Genomic DNA, 16,555 nt, shown 5'->3' on the forward strand with positions numbered 1-16,555 from the left:
ATTTAATAAATTGCTCTAACAATTTCGCTTGAGCAAACGCATTCTGTTATCGAATTGTCAATAATCCTTTGGCATAATTGTGATTGGATTTCTTTTATAGAGTGCTCAAGTTCATCTTTCAAGGCATGGGTAGTTGTAGGCTTGTAGACAAAAATCTTAGATTAAAAAGGAAAAAAAAAACCAAAAAAGGAATAGTATGAGGAAAATAAATTTTTATCATCAAAATAGGATATTACATGACCAGAGACCAACAGTGCTTAACTCTGAAAACTCGTTCTTCTATTATGTAGAGCTCCATTTTTAATAAATATGAACTTTCAGAGGCCGCATTGCCCCCTTTTTTATTGGTAAAAACTTATAGCACAAATGACTAAAAAATAAAATATTCGGGTTCATTTCTTTTATATGAAAGTTGCTTAAATTTATCATTTTTGCTGCACTCGTTATCATTATTTACAAAGCGTGTTTGAAATAAATGAATTAAACAAGATTTCCATATAAATCGAAGCTTTTTTTTTCTTTATTCAAATATAAGTTTGTCTACATTTATGGACACACACACTTTCATAAAAAATTATTTACAAAAAAAAGCAGCGCTATCACAAGAAGCTGGTAAGGAACATAAATACATCATTTTCATGATGCGTCGGGGAATGAACACATTGCAGGTTTAATCAATATTGAAAACATTGTGACCATGAATAAGATTAAAACATTGAATAAATAGTGCTTACAGGGTGTCCCAAAAATGATCGAAGGTTCCAAAAATCACTTTTAAGAAAAGAAAATAGGAGGAGTTGGATTTGTACGATTTCGAACGTTCTGCCTAAGAAATTATGATATAATTATCTAAATTTCGGAGTTAATCAATTTCTTTGTGTACTGTCACAAATTTTGTCTAAACTTTTGGTGAACAGAAAACCTATGAAACTAAGTTTTCTATTGCATATCAGTAAATTCCAACTGAAATATTTGCATGGGTGTCAGTTAATTTTGTCGTCAGACTTCACCACGTTGTTTAACGTGAATGCTGGTACTTTTTGAAATAATTGCGTTATTTTTCTCGAATAGTCTCGCCATCTATTGACGAAATTTGTCATTAATTTTAAATATTGGAAAGAATAAATGAACTTGTCACTTAAGCAGAACGCAGCAGAATCTCCATTTTCATCTCCATTTTATTTGTTTATTTATTATTTACTTAATTTATTAGGACACCATGTCAATTTTAAAGCTTTTTTTCATGTTAAGAAAGGAATTCTTATTCATGCTCACAATTTTGTACTAAACACTTTTGATTTAAATAGCTGACTTCAAACAGTGACTAAAATTTGTACTGTTATTTTTAAACATTGTTGCGGCTAATAATATTGGCACAAAATATCAATTGTTTCAATAGCTCAATCAATGTATTACTTCAATTTTAACTTGCTTAAACATAATTATATTTACCTCTTTTTGTGAAAGCAAAACATAAATATACAAACAAGGAAGGTACCGTGAGTTTTTCTGGACAAATTAAGGCTCTGGGGCGAAAGTGATAAGCCACACTTTTTTAAACAATGGTATTACACCAAACTGTTCTTCTAAACAGGCACTTAAGCTTCCAGAATTTCCACTAGACAACAGCACAATTACAGAAACATCTTACTGTCAACATAAAAATCGTGTTTGTTTTCGTTGCCAAAAATGCTTTTCTGAACTAAGAGTTTAAAAATGAGGTTTTTATAATTTTACTGCCCCAAGCCTTTCATATTTAATATATCTGATCTGTCGGCATGTTAAACTTTCAGCCCCTTCCTTATTGTTTGAAATATGGAAGACAGCATTGCTTGAATTTAACTTCTCAAGCACATTTGCATAAAATTCAAACTGAATTTCATTGTTCCATTGATAAATATATATATTTAGAAACATAAAGAAATATTAATGGAAAAAAATTCTCTGAATGAAAATGATAAAAATGTACATAAGCTCTGGCAGAATGTCAATATTTACAAAATATACATTATGGTTTTTATCTGATGTATTTGTGCGTGCACATGAATAATTGTACAGTTGGAATTCAATTGGAATGGAGTCAATTGATTTTTCGTGATTAAGCCATTGAGTAAAAAAGTGGCGTTAGTCAAGGAACGAAAAAATCTACATTCAAATTATAGTCATGTATAGGAAGTTTTGTTTATTTCGAGTTGTTGAAAAAAGTAAATGAGGGACCTAGTTGCAAAACTTGCTCGCTGATTTTTGGACAAATAAGAAAAATATGATATAAATGGGAGAAAGGATGCAGAAATTTCACAAAATTTTATTTGTTTTTGAAACATTCTCTCGCGAAATGCTCCAGACGATTTCGGAGGCGAACGAACCCCCATTCTGTCAAATTCAAGAATTTATTATTTTAATTTGTTCGAGGATTCGAATTTTGTCAGAAGCATTGAGCTAAATGCAACGTTTTGATTAATAAAATTGATTGGAAAATGCAATTCGAAATAAAAAGAGTATAAATATTTAATCATCTCCAGTATTCGAATATGGTTATCTTACTTGCCACAATAACACCTTTGCCAATTTGTCACACTATGCAAATGTTTATAAAATACGCATTCAGATGAAGAAAAAAAAATGACTGAGAACCGGTTCTGACGTCATAGTGGAAGCAAAGAAGGCTTTCCATTGGTATTAATCTGTACAACTTCTCTAGTACATTTACAGTAAAAGTTTTTACAATTATCATAATATTTGCATAACAAGCTTAAGCAATATAAACTCACAGAAGATGTCGCGCGGCTGTGAAAACAATATCAGCAAATATGTTCAAATTGAAACTATTGTATATGATGTAACGTTTCGTTTTTTTTTTTTTTTTTTTTTTGGAAGATAATTACATTAAAATATTCAATTACACCTAAAATGTAAAAAGAAAATAGTCAAAATTTAATCATAAGGTTTAAAAAAAGTAGCATCATTAAAAAAAAAAAAGTTGCTTTGCATCTGGATAACTCAAATATTTTTCTCATGTCAACTCTGTATTGACTATATTTAAGAATGTATTGACTGTGCGATTTTTATTTGAACACATATTAGTGGCACTCATTAAAAAAAAAAATTATGAATTATTACATAGGAACCGACTTACACCACTATTTTACACAACGTCTCAACTAATGGCACAATTTTTTATAACTAATTCATGTATTCAAAAAATACTCATTCCAATACAGGGTTATTTATAATTCCCTCCACCTGTAAACGCAATTTTTCTTTACTACAACTGGCTTCAGTGGTACATGTTACTGCCATCTACCGGCAACTGCTTAAATTAAAACTTGAATACTTTCGGAATAATTTCATATGTTTTTTCTTTTTTTTTTTACCATATTCGTCTTCGTTCTTTTACCATAACGCTTCGAGACCCCGGGGGAATTATGAATAACCCTGTATTTGTATTAACTTACGAAATCGAAAAACTTTATTTTTCACTGATTTTAAAATTATGGACAGCAAAAAAATTACGAGACATAATCCATTCTGATAATAAGGCGTCACGAATTAGCATTGTAAAATCTAAATAAAACCACGTACTTTTTTTTTAAAAATTATTGCTCCTTTTATCTTTTTCGGCAAAAAGTATAAGGTTAAATAATAATCATCAAAAATCTCCAAAGGAACTAGTTAATTTTGTTATACATTTAATCAATTTTTGAAAGTCATTTACTGACTTTTGGGTGAAAAAGATTAAAGGTTCTGAGAAAGTTATTAATATATAAATGGCGAAAAAGGAAAGAAATTAGGACGCTTCGAACAATCAAAGTAATAAATTGGTCTTGGAATCTAAAGATTGCACTCAAAATAAATATCTTTTTAAAGAATTATTAAATATATTCACACCTGTTAAAAGTGCTATAATATGTGAATACTAACTCTAATGTTAAAAGGAAGATATCAGTGAAAATTTAAAATATTACTTCGTTATAATATATTAAATAAGTATTTACTTAAGTTAGAACAAGTGCTTCCACTTAAGTAAAAACAAACTTAGTATTCAAAAATAAATAAATTATTGACTAAAATTTGCTTAAAATCGCTAAGATGTTTGAAGCAAATATGACTTGATCATATTCACTTCTGGATGGCAGTTAATATTTTCACATCAAATTAACTATGCTGTCGAAACTACTCTTTTCACAGCTAATAAAGGTAGCCGATGACAATGACTTGATACTTGACTCACCGATGATTTACAATGAAACAATTGGCATATATTGAATTGGATTTCACCATTTATGATCAGTTTCTGGGAATAACACACACAGTGAATGGATTTGCTGTGAATGAAATCCCACAGTTGCCATCTCGGGAAGGAGGGTCATGCCCTTCTGGGACACACAATTTGAATTTTTGAAGCAAAGAAACCATAAAAAGAAAGATTTCCATTCTGGCTAAAGTGTCCCCCACACACATCCTTCGACCTGAGAAAGAAACAAATATATTTTATATTATTATTAAATTTAAAAAATAATGTTACAGATTTTATTATATTTTAATTAGTATGAAATCAAATTCACAGATGGCAGCACCACAAACAAAAAATTTTTGTATTATAACTGAACGAATCACAATGAATTGAAATGCACAGATTCGAATCGGTAGGTAACTTCGGTATCAATAATGAAAATAATGTTTTCCTCTTATTTTCTCAGTTATACATAAATATTGTTATTGATTTATTGCCTTTGCTAAATCTAGAGATACGGTTCAAATATGATGCGGATAAAATGTTATTTGTATAAGCTAATTATTTCAGTATTTTTATTTTAAATTTAATTTTTACAAAAATAAATATAAGAAATTATATTAAACTTTTTGCATGCCATGAAGATATTACTTGATATTTTCCAAACTTTACTAATAAGGATTCTTTTGAATTATTCATTTGGAATTAAGTTTAGAAATTTAATTTTTTGAGCTTTGAAGTTTAAAATTCATTTTAAATTATTCAGTTTAAAAATATATCTTCATATTGACTATAATTATTTAAAATTAAATTTGAAACATTTTGTATTATTCTTTTTCCTTCTTTTTTTTTTTTTGTAATTGTTGTGCTAGTAAAAAAGTAAATGAAAATTTTTCATAAACCTTTACGGCACAATTAAAAGAAGAAAAAAAGCGAATTTGGAGAAGTAATATTTATGATATAACTGAAAATATTATACTTTAATTTGAAAGATTTTTTATTTACTTCCTTAAAAATATCTTAACTTTATTTTAAGTTCACCATTTCCCACAACGGGCATTTCTTTAAAAAAAAAATAATAATATTTTCAATTTTAATATTGATTTCTTTTTCATTATTAATATTAATTATTATATATATATTTAATTATATATATAAATTGAAGCTACGAATTTCAAACTTCCTTCAAATTTAAGTAAAATATTTAAAATATACATATTCCAAATTCAAGGAGGCACATTATTTTAAAATTGGTAAGTGTTGAAAGTTTCAGCATGACTTGAAGTTCAATGAGAAGAAAAAAGCGGAACTACAAGTCTCGCGTTCTAATTTGAAAACAAGCTCCGATTTTTTTACCAAGGATGAAAGAGTTATTTTAAATAATAAAACGAACTCCTACGTTTTAAAAAGTTTGCGACCTATACCTTTTTCCAATATATAATCAAGCACATAAAAAAATAATAATGTCAAGATATCTTACCGACAGAAAATGGCATAAAATAAGGTGGTTTCACTACACGATCATTCACTAGGAAACGCTCTGGGTTGAATTCGTCAGGCTTGTCCCAAAGGTTTGGATCCATATGTACAGCCCACAGATTAGACATAACATGTGTACCTTTTTCTATGAGATAACCTCCTAGTTTAGCATTTCTGCAAGAAAATAAAAATCAAAAATTAGGTTTTTTTAATTTATTTCATATTGGATTAGAAAGTATTGAATTTTGCATGACTGTTAGAAAACAGCATAAACAGTGTTATTATGATATGGATTTCTCATAGTATTTCAAAATTAGAATTAACGTAATTTTTTCTTAATTAACACTAAACATACCAACACTTTTCAATACAATACAGTACAACATACAAAAAGGGGTCTTTTGACCCGTTATGGTATGATTAGTGTTAAAAAAAAAACATTAGACTAAGTCTTCCTGATTATAATAAGAATATTCTAAGATTTTTTAAAAACATTTCTGGTGTGCTTCATCAAAAACGCAATACATATATTACTTAGATCCCAAAATGACTAAATCCTCTTTTTATTATTTTGAGGGAAATCTAATTCCCGTGCATGCATTTAAATAGAACTTATTGCAAAGCAGCAGGAGCCAAGGAGAGATTAAAGTAATAATAATAATCTTTGCTACACTTTAAAGTCCCCATTTGAAATCGCTTACTTTTAAAACAGTTTTCCATCCATATGAAGTAAGTACATGATACAATGAAGTGCTACACCGAATTTGCCCATTTTTTAATAAGTTCATCATATCCGTATACTGTCTTCTGTACTCAAATACTAAAGAGGTAAAAAATAATCAATTCATCATCCTATAAATCTACTCATTTTGGTTTTATATTTTCAAATGATTTCATCGTATTTCAACTGACACAGATTTTTTCTACTAAACCTATAGTTTAGTACCTATAGTTTCTTATACTGGTTTCAGATTACCCTTAACATAGTTCCTATCTTAAATATATTCTTCCTAAGCTTAAAATATAAGTAATTTCTACCGACACTATTCAAAAGTCAAGGAAAAAGAATGGTTTATATCCAATCACAATTTTTTGCAAAAATGGCGATTTTATGGCAAATCTGCTGAAATTTGAGGATCACTAAGTTTTGACAAATCAATAAGGTGGAAAAATTGTTTTTTCCAGAGAGTTATAAAACCGTGAGGATGGGCCACACACTGGGAAAAATGGCTCTTGTCCACCATGAAATTCATTTCTTCTCAGAAGAAGCTTTCAATGGTATAAACTGTCCTAAGAATTCATACTTTTCTGCAAATGAATGTCATTTTTAAAATACTTGGTATACTCCATGTGATTCTTTGTTAAAGGTAAGATACGTATTTTACTTTCAATGCAGTCCCAATGTATTTCATATATCTCTGAATCATGACATTTTCTAAACATTCAGTGCCTGACTTAAATCCTAATTAAATATTAAAAACTACTTACTGTATACAGGCATGTGGATTTCCGAGAGGAATAACAGTAGCTATCCTCTGCACTTCCAAAAGCATGGCTTCAGTATAAGGCAAGTGAGACATATCACTCAAATCTGGTTTTCTGTCCTGTCCTATAATATCATCAATCTCTTCATGTACACGCTCTTGAACTTCGGGATGCCTTAAAAGAAAGACAATCGTCCATTCCAAAGTGGAAGTAACCGTCTCCAAACCTGCGCTGTAAATGTCTCCCAACACTTGAAGAAGCTGTTTCTCTGAAAATGCAGCACACAATTAAAGATGTGGCATTTTTGAAAGGAAAATATTCTTATGCAACTCTTTAAATTACGAAATCATTGAGTGTTTTCGAAGTGGAAGAAATACATTTGGGAACATACAGCCTCTGTTTTAGAAGCAAATTCAAACAGAGTTTTAACGCTATTACGCGAAATGTTTCAATGAATTTCTAGGTTTTTCCCATTGGAAGCTTGTGGACAGGAAATGAAAACATGTGAGATAATTTTTTCCCCTAATGCTGAAGCATAAACTCTAAAGCTAATTCGTTTAAATTCATAAAAATGTCAGAAACTTCATCGACTCAGCTCTCAAATTAGTTTTATTAAGCTAATTATTTTTAGTACCTCTCAAAATTTAATCTTTAAGAGAGATTTGAAGTTTCTAACAATATTTAGCTTAAAATAAACTGACATAGGTAATTGGTTTAGACGAATGCATAGTTGTTAATTTCAGATTTGCGCAACTTTCAAACTAATTCTGTAAAACAATTTAAAACCCAAACAATTTTTGATATCTTTCATTTAGTTTAAAAAAAAACTAATTTAAAGAATAAATAATGAAATTTTTTATCGATTCTAAAAATAATGTATTTTTAAAAAAGCTTAGTAAAGTTTTATTTTCATTTTACGCTATTCTAATAATTTTCAAAAGCTGCTGTTTAATAAATTTATAAATTGTGTAAAATAAGGGTGTATTTTGAGTTTAACTGAAAAAATGCATGTGTTTATCCTTTTTAAACTTAATTATTTATCGTAAATAAAGAATTTCTCGTACACGAAATTGGCAGTTCTCTTAAATGAAAGTAGCAACGAGCAGTAACAAATTTAAAGCGCATAACAAAATAATTTTGCAGAAAAGTTAAATGCAAATTTCAGTATTAAATTGCAACAATGGTCAAACAATAAATAAAGCATGTTGATATTCAAAATTAAAAAATAATGATAATGCAAGCAACATCTATTTTACTTCATTATCCCCATTAAAGGTAAAACATTCCTACTCTGAATTACAGGCAATAAAGTTTCCTTTCGTATGTATCCTTGTAATTTTGAATGAGAAAACTGGGTTAACTCGCCTTTGTAAAAGATTTCAACAATGATATTATATTAAACTACAGTTAAGTTACGTGCGGATCATCGTTTAAACCACAAACTTCTATTGAAGTGACCAGCAAGAAATGTTAAATCCTTTATCTGCTTTTCACTGGGGATATTTTATGTCAGCAATGCGAAAGCCTTGCAGCAGTTTACAAAGCAACCAGCTACCGTTTGTCTGAACTTTTTATATCCTGAGTCAATTTTGGAAATAAGAGCAGCAATAATTGTGATATTTCAATGTTTGATTGCGCATGGCAAGAACAAAACGGCTGATTTCAAAGGCTTTTTAAGGTCTACCAGTTAGAAACAAAATAAATGCATTGATAATTTATTTAACGCTATCTGCAGTAAGACTAATAGACTAACAATCAGTTTTGCTTGTGACTCAATTATGTAAGAAGAAAATAATTACCTGTGAAAAAATTCTCTTTCTGTTCATTCTCAGCCTTTTGTTTTTCAAGAAGGAAGGCATCGATGAAATCTCTGATGTTATTGGGATCGAATGTCCTTTTATGTTCCTCTACAATCTTTGCGAAATATGCCTCCGTTTCAGCTTTATTCTGCTTCATTTTAATGTAACCGTGATTCCAGAAGGGTATGTACCGTAAAAAGGAAATATAGTTGACAGGAATGGCTGTTGTCAGAAGAGTGAATCCTTCTTCGATCAGTAACACCATACGTTGGAAATCTTCTGTGGCGGTTTCGAATGTTTTGTTCATAAGCATCAATCCAACCACATTACTCACGCCTCTTGTAAGTTTGGGCCGGATGCGAATAGGAGCACCTCTTGTTTCATACATTTCAGACAAAAATTCATCCACTTGATTCTATAGAATGTAAGAAGAAAAGAAAACAATTATATTTTTTATAAATACTGCTAGCATTAATGAATTAATCGCTAATAAGTATTCATTAGATGGCTTTACTTGTTTACTTTTTTTTAATGTTATTTTTTTCTTTCATCGATAAATACGCTAAGACTTTGATCAACTGATGTTAAAGTGAACCGGACTTATTTCGTAATATCAATACGATCGTATGGTAAGGTAAAATCATTTTTTGATTTAGTTTCATCCACGATGTAAAAATCGTGTTATTATAATAACATTTAAAATTGATTTTAATCCGAGCATCGAGCATGTTTTAATTAAGTAGGTATAATTTTTTTTCTCCATCGATCAATGCGCTAAGACTTTGATCAACCGAGGTTAAAGTGAACCAGACTTATTTCGTAATATCAATATGATCGTATCATAAGGTAAAATTATTTTTTGATTGAGTTTCATCCACGATGTCTAAAAAATCGTGTTATTATAATAACATTTAAAATTGATTTTAATGCAAGCACGGAGTAAATATGTCGTAATTAAGTAGGTATAATTTTGTAGAGTAATTTATCTGCTCCTTGCCTTGCAGATCTATTTTTGAAAAAAGCTTTTAATCATTAATTCAAATGAATCTTGTTGCTCTCACCAATCCGATGTTTGAAAAACAATCGAAAGCTATACTATTTAAAAAGTGAGATTCTTGTGGAGCTGAATTATTACATCAGAAGGAGAAACGAGAAAAACTTAAGTTGCGTGCTGTAAGGTAGTAAATAAACTGCACCCCCTAAGATGCTGCAATTAACTGTAGCCTTCAGGTGAAAAAGTTTCGTGCAATCCAGGTATTAAATAATGGCATAAATCCTAAAATTAATTATTTTTAGAATTATGTCATTATAATAATTAATAAACCAAGCATTTTTATAAAGACGCAAGAATAGAACATATTCTTATGCCTCTTATATCTTACACATAGAGTTAGTGCAAATAAGAACAAAACACCTTTTTGTTCGATTCTTGTACGTACGAATCATAAACAGAAAAACTATGCATTTTGCCTTTTAAACTAAATAAAAAAAATGTGAATTGGGGGAAGTGAAATCATCGAGAATTATTCACGATAGGATCGTACCCAAATCATCGACTGTCAGAGGTCGTTGAACTCTTATTCGTCCTTGATCTAGTTCCTTCCGCCTTCAACAGTGGGACACCTCACTGTAACACTTTCCCCTATTTCCCTGAAGACCCGCTTCCTCCTTCCTTCCTTCCTTACGTCATTCCAGCTCTCTGAAGAGTGTACCTTTTTTATATTCATGCTGCTTCTCTCCTCCACCTCTTCATACGATGAGTAAAAAAAAAGAAGAAAAAAAAAATCCTGAAGCACGCGTATTATGGTGAATAGGTACACAGAGATGCGGAAGAGATTTCCTCCCTATACACGCCCTAGACTCTAGGCCCCAAAGGAATTAACTCACGTCTCCACTTCACGAGATTATAGTGATTAAGAGAATTACATATTCTGAACACCAATATCAAATTAAGAGAAAAGAATGTTTTTTAGAGTCGCGTTTTTCATATACATTTAATTTGCTTAAGGACGTTATTTAAATGCTTTTAAGATTAATTTAATTTAAATGCCTCGTGGATTTTTAATAGTGTGACGTGTTTTTCAGAGACTTGGAAAAAAAAATTTTTTTTTTAAATGGTCTTATTGATTTAGAACATTTTTTTACTTAACTTTAATTAAATTTACTGAAAAGAAGTTGTGTTTAGAAAGTGTTCCTCTCGTATAATTCTAAAAAAAAAATAATAATCTGTGAAGTTAAATAATCACTCCAAATAAGTAGCTTAATTTATTTTTTAAAATAATAATTGCAATACATAATGAAATTTTTTTTTTCGATTTAAATTTCTCAGACTGCAGACAAGAAATTTTTTTGAATAGGGTAGGAAATTGAACTCAGTTTTCTTTTTATAAATTTCTAAATGTAAGCAATCCTTTTAATCACGCACGAATAATTGCTTCATGTTAATTAATACTTGATTTTTTAAGAATATCTTTTGCAATAAGATTAATTTGGATTTGCAGAAAGTATTCGTTTTAATGCAAATTTTTTCAGAGAATAATTATAAATTTTATCAGTAGACTCTTATATTTTAATGAAAAATTTAACAATGAAAATCAACAAAATTCTTTTACGAAATTTCAATTTTAAAAAAAGATAATTTTTTATATTTCATAACACGATGTTTCGTACTTATATCTAAAGTTATTTCTGAATATTGTAAAGTTAATACAAAATTTAAAAAAAAACCACATACCTGTATATTTCTCTCCATTGGAATTCTGTTTTTGCCTGAATTTTTGGCACCGAAATTCCTCAACATACTGTGCAAAAAATTTCTCTGTTCCTCCCATAATGGTCCAGTTGAATTGATAATACCTACATAAAAATAACCACATGTCAAAATGAAACTTAAATCCAATTCTAACTTACTTTTCTGCATATAAGTCAGGGATTTTTTTAATATTACAGTTTAAAAAATTACACTTAAAAATAAAAGAAGGTAAAAACGATATTGTTGGGGTAATACATATTGAAATTGAAGTAAAATTCATAATTTCGAATTAAAATGTATAAAAATATTGCATTTACGCTGACTACTGGGAAAGTTTGCGTTTTAATAAAATTATATTATTATAAGTAAACTCATTAACTCATAGATCACAAGTCTTAATTTTTATTTTTATATCTTTCTCAGAGAGCTTAGATTTGGTTTATTTTTTCAAAGTACTAGTTCATGAAAATGAAACAATGAATGAACAAATATCATTATTTTTTTAAAAGAATTTTTAATACGAAATAGCCTTTAAATTGAGAATTTAACTTTGCTAAATTTGCAATAATTCCGCAATCATGTGCGATAATATCTAGGTAAACTCGTGATAACTCACATCATTTGTGTTATACCATGTAAAAAAAAAATGCAAACTATTTTATATGCAGTAATGCTAGGCAATATCGGAATTTAAATAGCAATGTTTCGCGAAATATTGCAATATTTTTCTAACTCTACTGATTTACATCTTTTTTTATTCCCTTTTTTCATTGATCTATATTTTTGTTATCGAAATGAAATTTATCCACTCTCTCGATTTTGTCGTATTAAAAAAAAATGATTGTTCTTTTAAATTATACTCGCAATTTTACACCGTTCGTAATTTACCATGGCTGATAATGATCGCCGTAAGCGTTCCAACATTGCATTTTTTAAATATAGTTGACAGTTTTAATTTAAAAAATTAGAATATCACAATCTTAAATACAGATAGAGAGAGAACTCACCCCGTCCTTTTAGCAATTCCGTTAATGCAGTGTCCGGTCGACCTGAGAAAGCTTCTAACCGAAATGCTTGCCTGATGAGGTTATACTCATTTAACACAACCACTCTTTTTTGTCCCAAGCGAATTTCGTAAATGGGTCCGTATTGTTTCGCCAATTCTGCAAATTGCATATGTCCATATTTTCCAATTTCATTGAGGTACCCGTATATCATTCTATGATGCATTTTACCCGAGGGTCCTTTCGGAGGTTCATAACTAAGGCGATGGGTTTTTAAGTAGCGTAATACCAATCGCCGAACCAAAAAGAATACCCCTGTTGACAGAAATATACAGGGGTCGAGGAAAAGAGATAGGAATGATAGGATGGGGAGCATTGCTATAGTGTGAGTATTCCTCATCACATCAAGAATATCGATTTTATAAAGGAGGCAGGGAATATGGCGGGGTTGGCCGGCTGCCCTACTATTGGACAAAACAGGGGTCGAGGCGCCGCCTCCCACCCTACCCTCTTCTGGGCTCTCTCCACTAAAGTTTGGTTGACCTCATAAAAGCGGAAAGCTAGTTTTCAACTACGGTTTTTTCATTATTATCATTTTTTATTTTTACTTTTTATTCAAGTTTATTATATTTTTTATTTCACATTTTCATTTTAGTTTTTTGCGTTTAATTTTTTCCTGTCTTGAATTATTTCAAAAAACAAAGATATCGTTTGCAATTTTTTTTAAATTTATTGTTAATTAATTATTATAATTAATTGGATAGAATTTAATATAATGTAATAAACTTTCGAATTTCCCACACCCTACAATTTTAATCTGGAATGTATATTGTCAGACATTATTTTGTTTTTTTAAACATATTCCTGTAGCATTTTATAATTAATTGGATAGAATTTAATATACTATAATTAAAGTTTCGAATTTCCCTCACCATACAATTTTAATCAGGAATGTATGTTGTCAGACATCATTTTGTTTTTTTAAAATTCCTGTAACATTTTATAATTAATTGGATAGAATTTAATATACTATAATAAACTTTCGAATTTCCCACACCCTACAATTTTAATCTGGAATGTATATTGTTAGACATTATTTTGTTTTTTTAAACATATTCCTGTAGCATTTTATAATTAATTGGATAGAATTTAATATACTATAATTAAAGTTTCGAATTTCCCTCACCATACAATTTTAATCAGGAATGTATGTTGTCAGACATTATTTTGTTTTTTCAAAATTCCTGTAACATTTTATAATTAATTGGATAGAATTTAATATACTATAATAAACTTTCGAATTACCCTCACCATACAATTTTAATCAGGAATGTATGTTGTTAGACGTTATTTATTATTTTTTTAAAAACATATTCCTGTGAAATTTTAGGAATGATATAAAAATGACTTTCAGAAGTATAAATCTTATTTTGTACCCCCTCTTCATAAATAAATTGAAATTTCTCGACTACTTATGGACTGATTATAGATTTTGTCACTAAATTATTTCACTCAGATTTCAAATATCATAATAAAGATAAAATTATCTCTGAATGTTATTTATAGCACTTAAAATGAATTTCAATCAAGTCAATGTTATCAATGCAAGATTTTATAGTTTAATGATTTAATAATTTAATGTGTATAAATTCATAAAATTGTTGAAAATACATAAAATATCTTACCCTTAAATAGTTTGAAAAATTGTGCAACAATAAGCAATTTTCTAATTTTAAATTAATTCCTTCAATACTAAGATATGTTTAAGTAGTATTAATCTAGGAAAAGCCTTATACTATCTGTGCTTACATTAATAATATATATATATATATATATATATATATATATATATATATATATATATATATATATATATATATATATATATATATATATATATATATATATATATATATATATATATATATATATATATATATATATATATATATATATATATATATATATATATATATATATATATATATATATATATATATATATATATATATATATATATATATATATATATATATATATATATATTTGTGAAAAATTAATTCCACATTGTATATCGCTGCTTACCAAACTTCAGAATATGTACCAAAATCTAAATCGATTTCCAACAAATTGATGAAAACCTTTGAATTATAAATGACCTGTATAAATTATGAACTGTTCTTGAAATTTTTATTCATGTTAATGTATTGAGAATTTTAAAGGCTGAATGAATTTCATGATTTTGATTTAGAATTCAAAAAAATATTAATAATCTATAGTATTAAGATAAGTAATTAATTAATCCCTTTTTAGAAATTCGGAATTAAAACGTGATCTTCAAATAGAATTAATACTGTAAGAAGAGACGCAGAAAATGAATTCTGGGAAGCATCACGTGAAATCAATTGATGCAGAACTAAACGGTTATCATTGTTAAATAATTGTTAAGTTAGCTAACAGTTTACCAAGAGAAGCGCATCAACGATTGATTAACAGCGTAGAAATGGACAGAACAAAATTTAAAAGATAAATAAATGCATAAGTGAATAAATGCATATAAAAATTCTTTTAAGGAAAATGAAAACGTTTACAACTCCTAAGATTACAAGAAAAAAGAAATTAAACACTGTTTAGTGCAATGGAAGAAAATGAGTATAAGCTTAAGGTTTATTTGTGAACAAATGGTTTATTCTGAAGACACGAAAGCATATGATTATTTTTGAACATATGAGAACTTATGATTCATTTTTAAACATATGGGAGTTTATGTCTTATTTATGAATAAAGGAGAATTCAAGATTTATTTTAGAAAATATGGGTATTGAAAAATAAATAAAAATGTGCATTACTTTTATTTACACTCTAAAGTTATTCCTTGTGATATACTTTATTCGTCAAATAACACTACCTTTTACACGCATAATTGAGGGACTACTATTTCATTTTCCGCTATTTCATTTTCATCAACTACTATTTCATTTTCCGCTTTATGTTCTACATTGTTGCAAGCATAAAATGTGGCGGAAAATAGATTAAAAACTTACTCTACAGACAATTTTTAAAACTCGATTATTTATTTTTGATTTATTAATAAGAAAAACTTTAAAAAAAAAAACTATAAGACTTTTTTTGTAAAAAAATGTTTGAAAAAAATCACCTATTTCTAAGTAGGTAAATTCTTCCTTAATTTCAAATATTTTTTTTAACTAAATTAAATGTTTAATTTTGAAACAAGTAGCTGTTTCCATATTCATACATTTATTTTGTCTTTTTTTTTTTTTTTTTTTTACGAGAAAAAATTAGCAAGAGGCAAGTATGTGATTTTTTTGATTTTTAAAATTTTTCTCCGTGAAATTTAAAAAAAAAGCAGATTTGAAAACAATAGAAAATGCAGTTAAGAATACAGGCTTTTTTGGAATTCGTTTACCTTTAAAAAATTGTTAATAGTTCTGGTTAGTATATAATTTGTCGTTAAAAGGTCAAAGAGACAAAATAAAAAGTTAGGGGAACAAAGAATACTTCTTTAACTCCTCCTATCTCCTCGTCATTGGATGATTTGCATGTTTAGTGGACACGCCTCTTATTTACCAAACCGAAAACAATTTCCCCCCTTTTTTTATTTCAATACATAATTCCTTTTTTTACAGTTCAATTATTATTTTATCTGTAAGGACTCTAATTCCAAATTTGTTACTAAACAAAAGTACGACTTATAATTACGTTATTAACAGGATCAGAATAAAATTACGAAATATTAATCGCAAAGCAAGTCCAATTCGTTTTCCTTAACAAATAAAAATGA

At 28.3% G+C, this 16,555-nt stretch overlaps 1 protein-coding gene across 1 annotated transcript; it reads right to left on the minus strand.

Moving 5' to 3' along the window:
* Positions 1-490: 490 nt before the first annotated feature.
* On the minus strand, positions 491-13,168 carry Cyp18a1 (Cytochrome P450 18a1). Its single transcript, XM_016064711.4, has 6 exons — positions 12,757-13,168; positions 11,732-11,853; positions 8,998-9,412; positions 7,202-7,466; positions 5,715-5,887; positions 491-4,469 (listed from the first exon to the last, which is right to left on the minus strand). Exons 1-6 carry the CDS (start codon positions 13,151-13,153, stop codon positions 4,288-4,290), a joined length of 1,554 nt encoding a protein of 517 aa, XP_015920197.2. The 5' UTR covers positions 13,154-13,168; the 3' UTR covers positions 491-4,287.
* Between the last annotated feature and the right edge of the window lie 3,387 nt (positions 13,169-16,555).

This window comes from Parasteatoda tepidariorum, chromosome 7 (genome assembly GCF_982258835.1).
Source record: "Parasteatoda tepidariorum strain Cologne lab strain chromosome 7, Ptep-v5.0, whole genome shotgun sequence".
NCBI classification, from domain to species: Eukaryota; Metazoa; Arthropoda; class Arachnida; order Araneae; family Theridiidae; genus Parasteatoda; species Parasteatoda tepidariorum.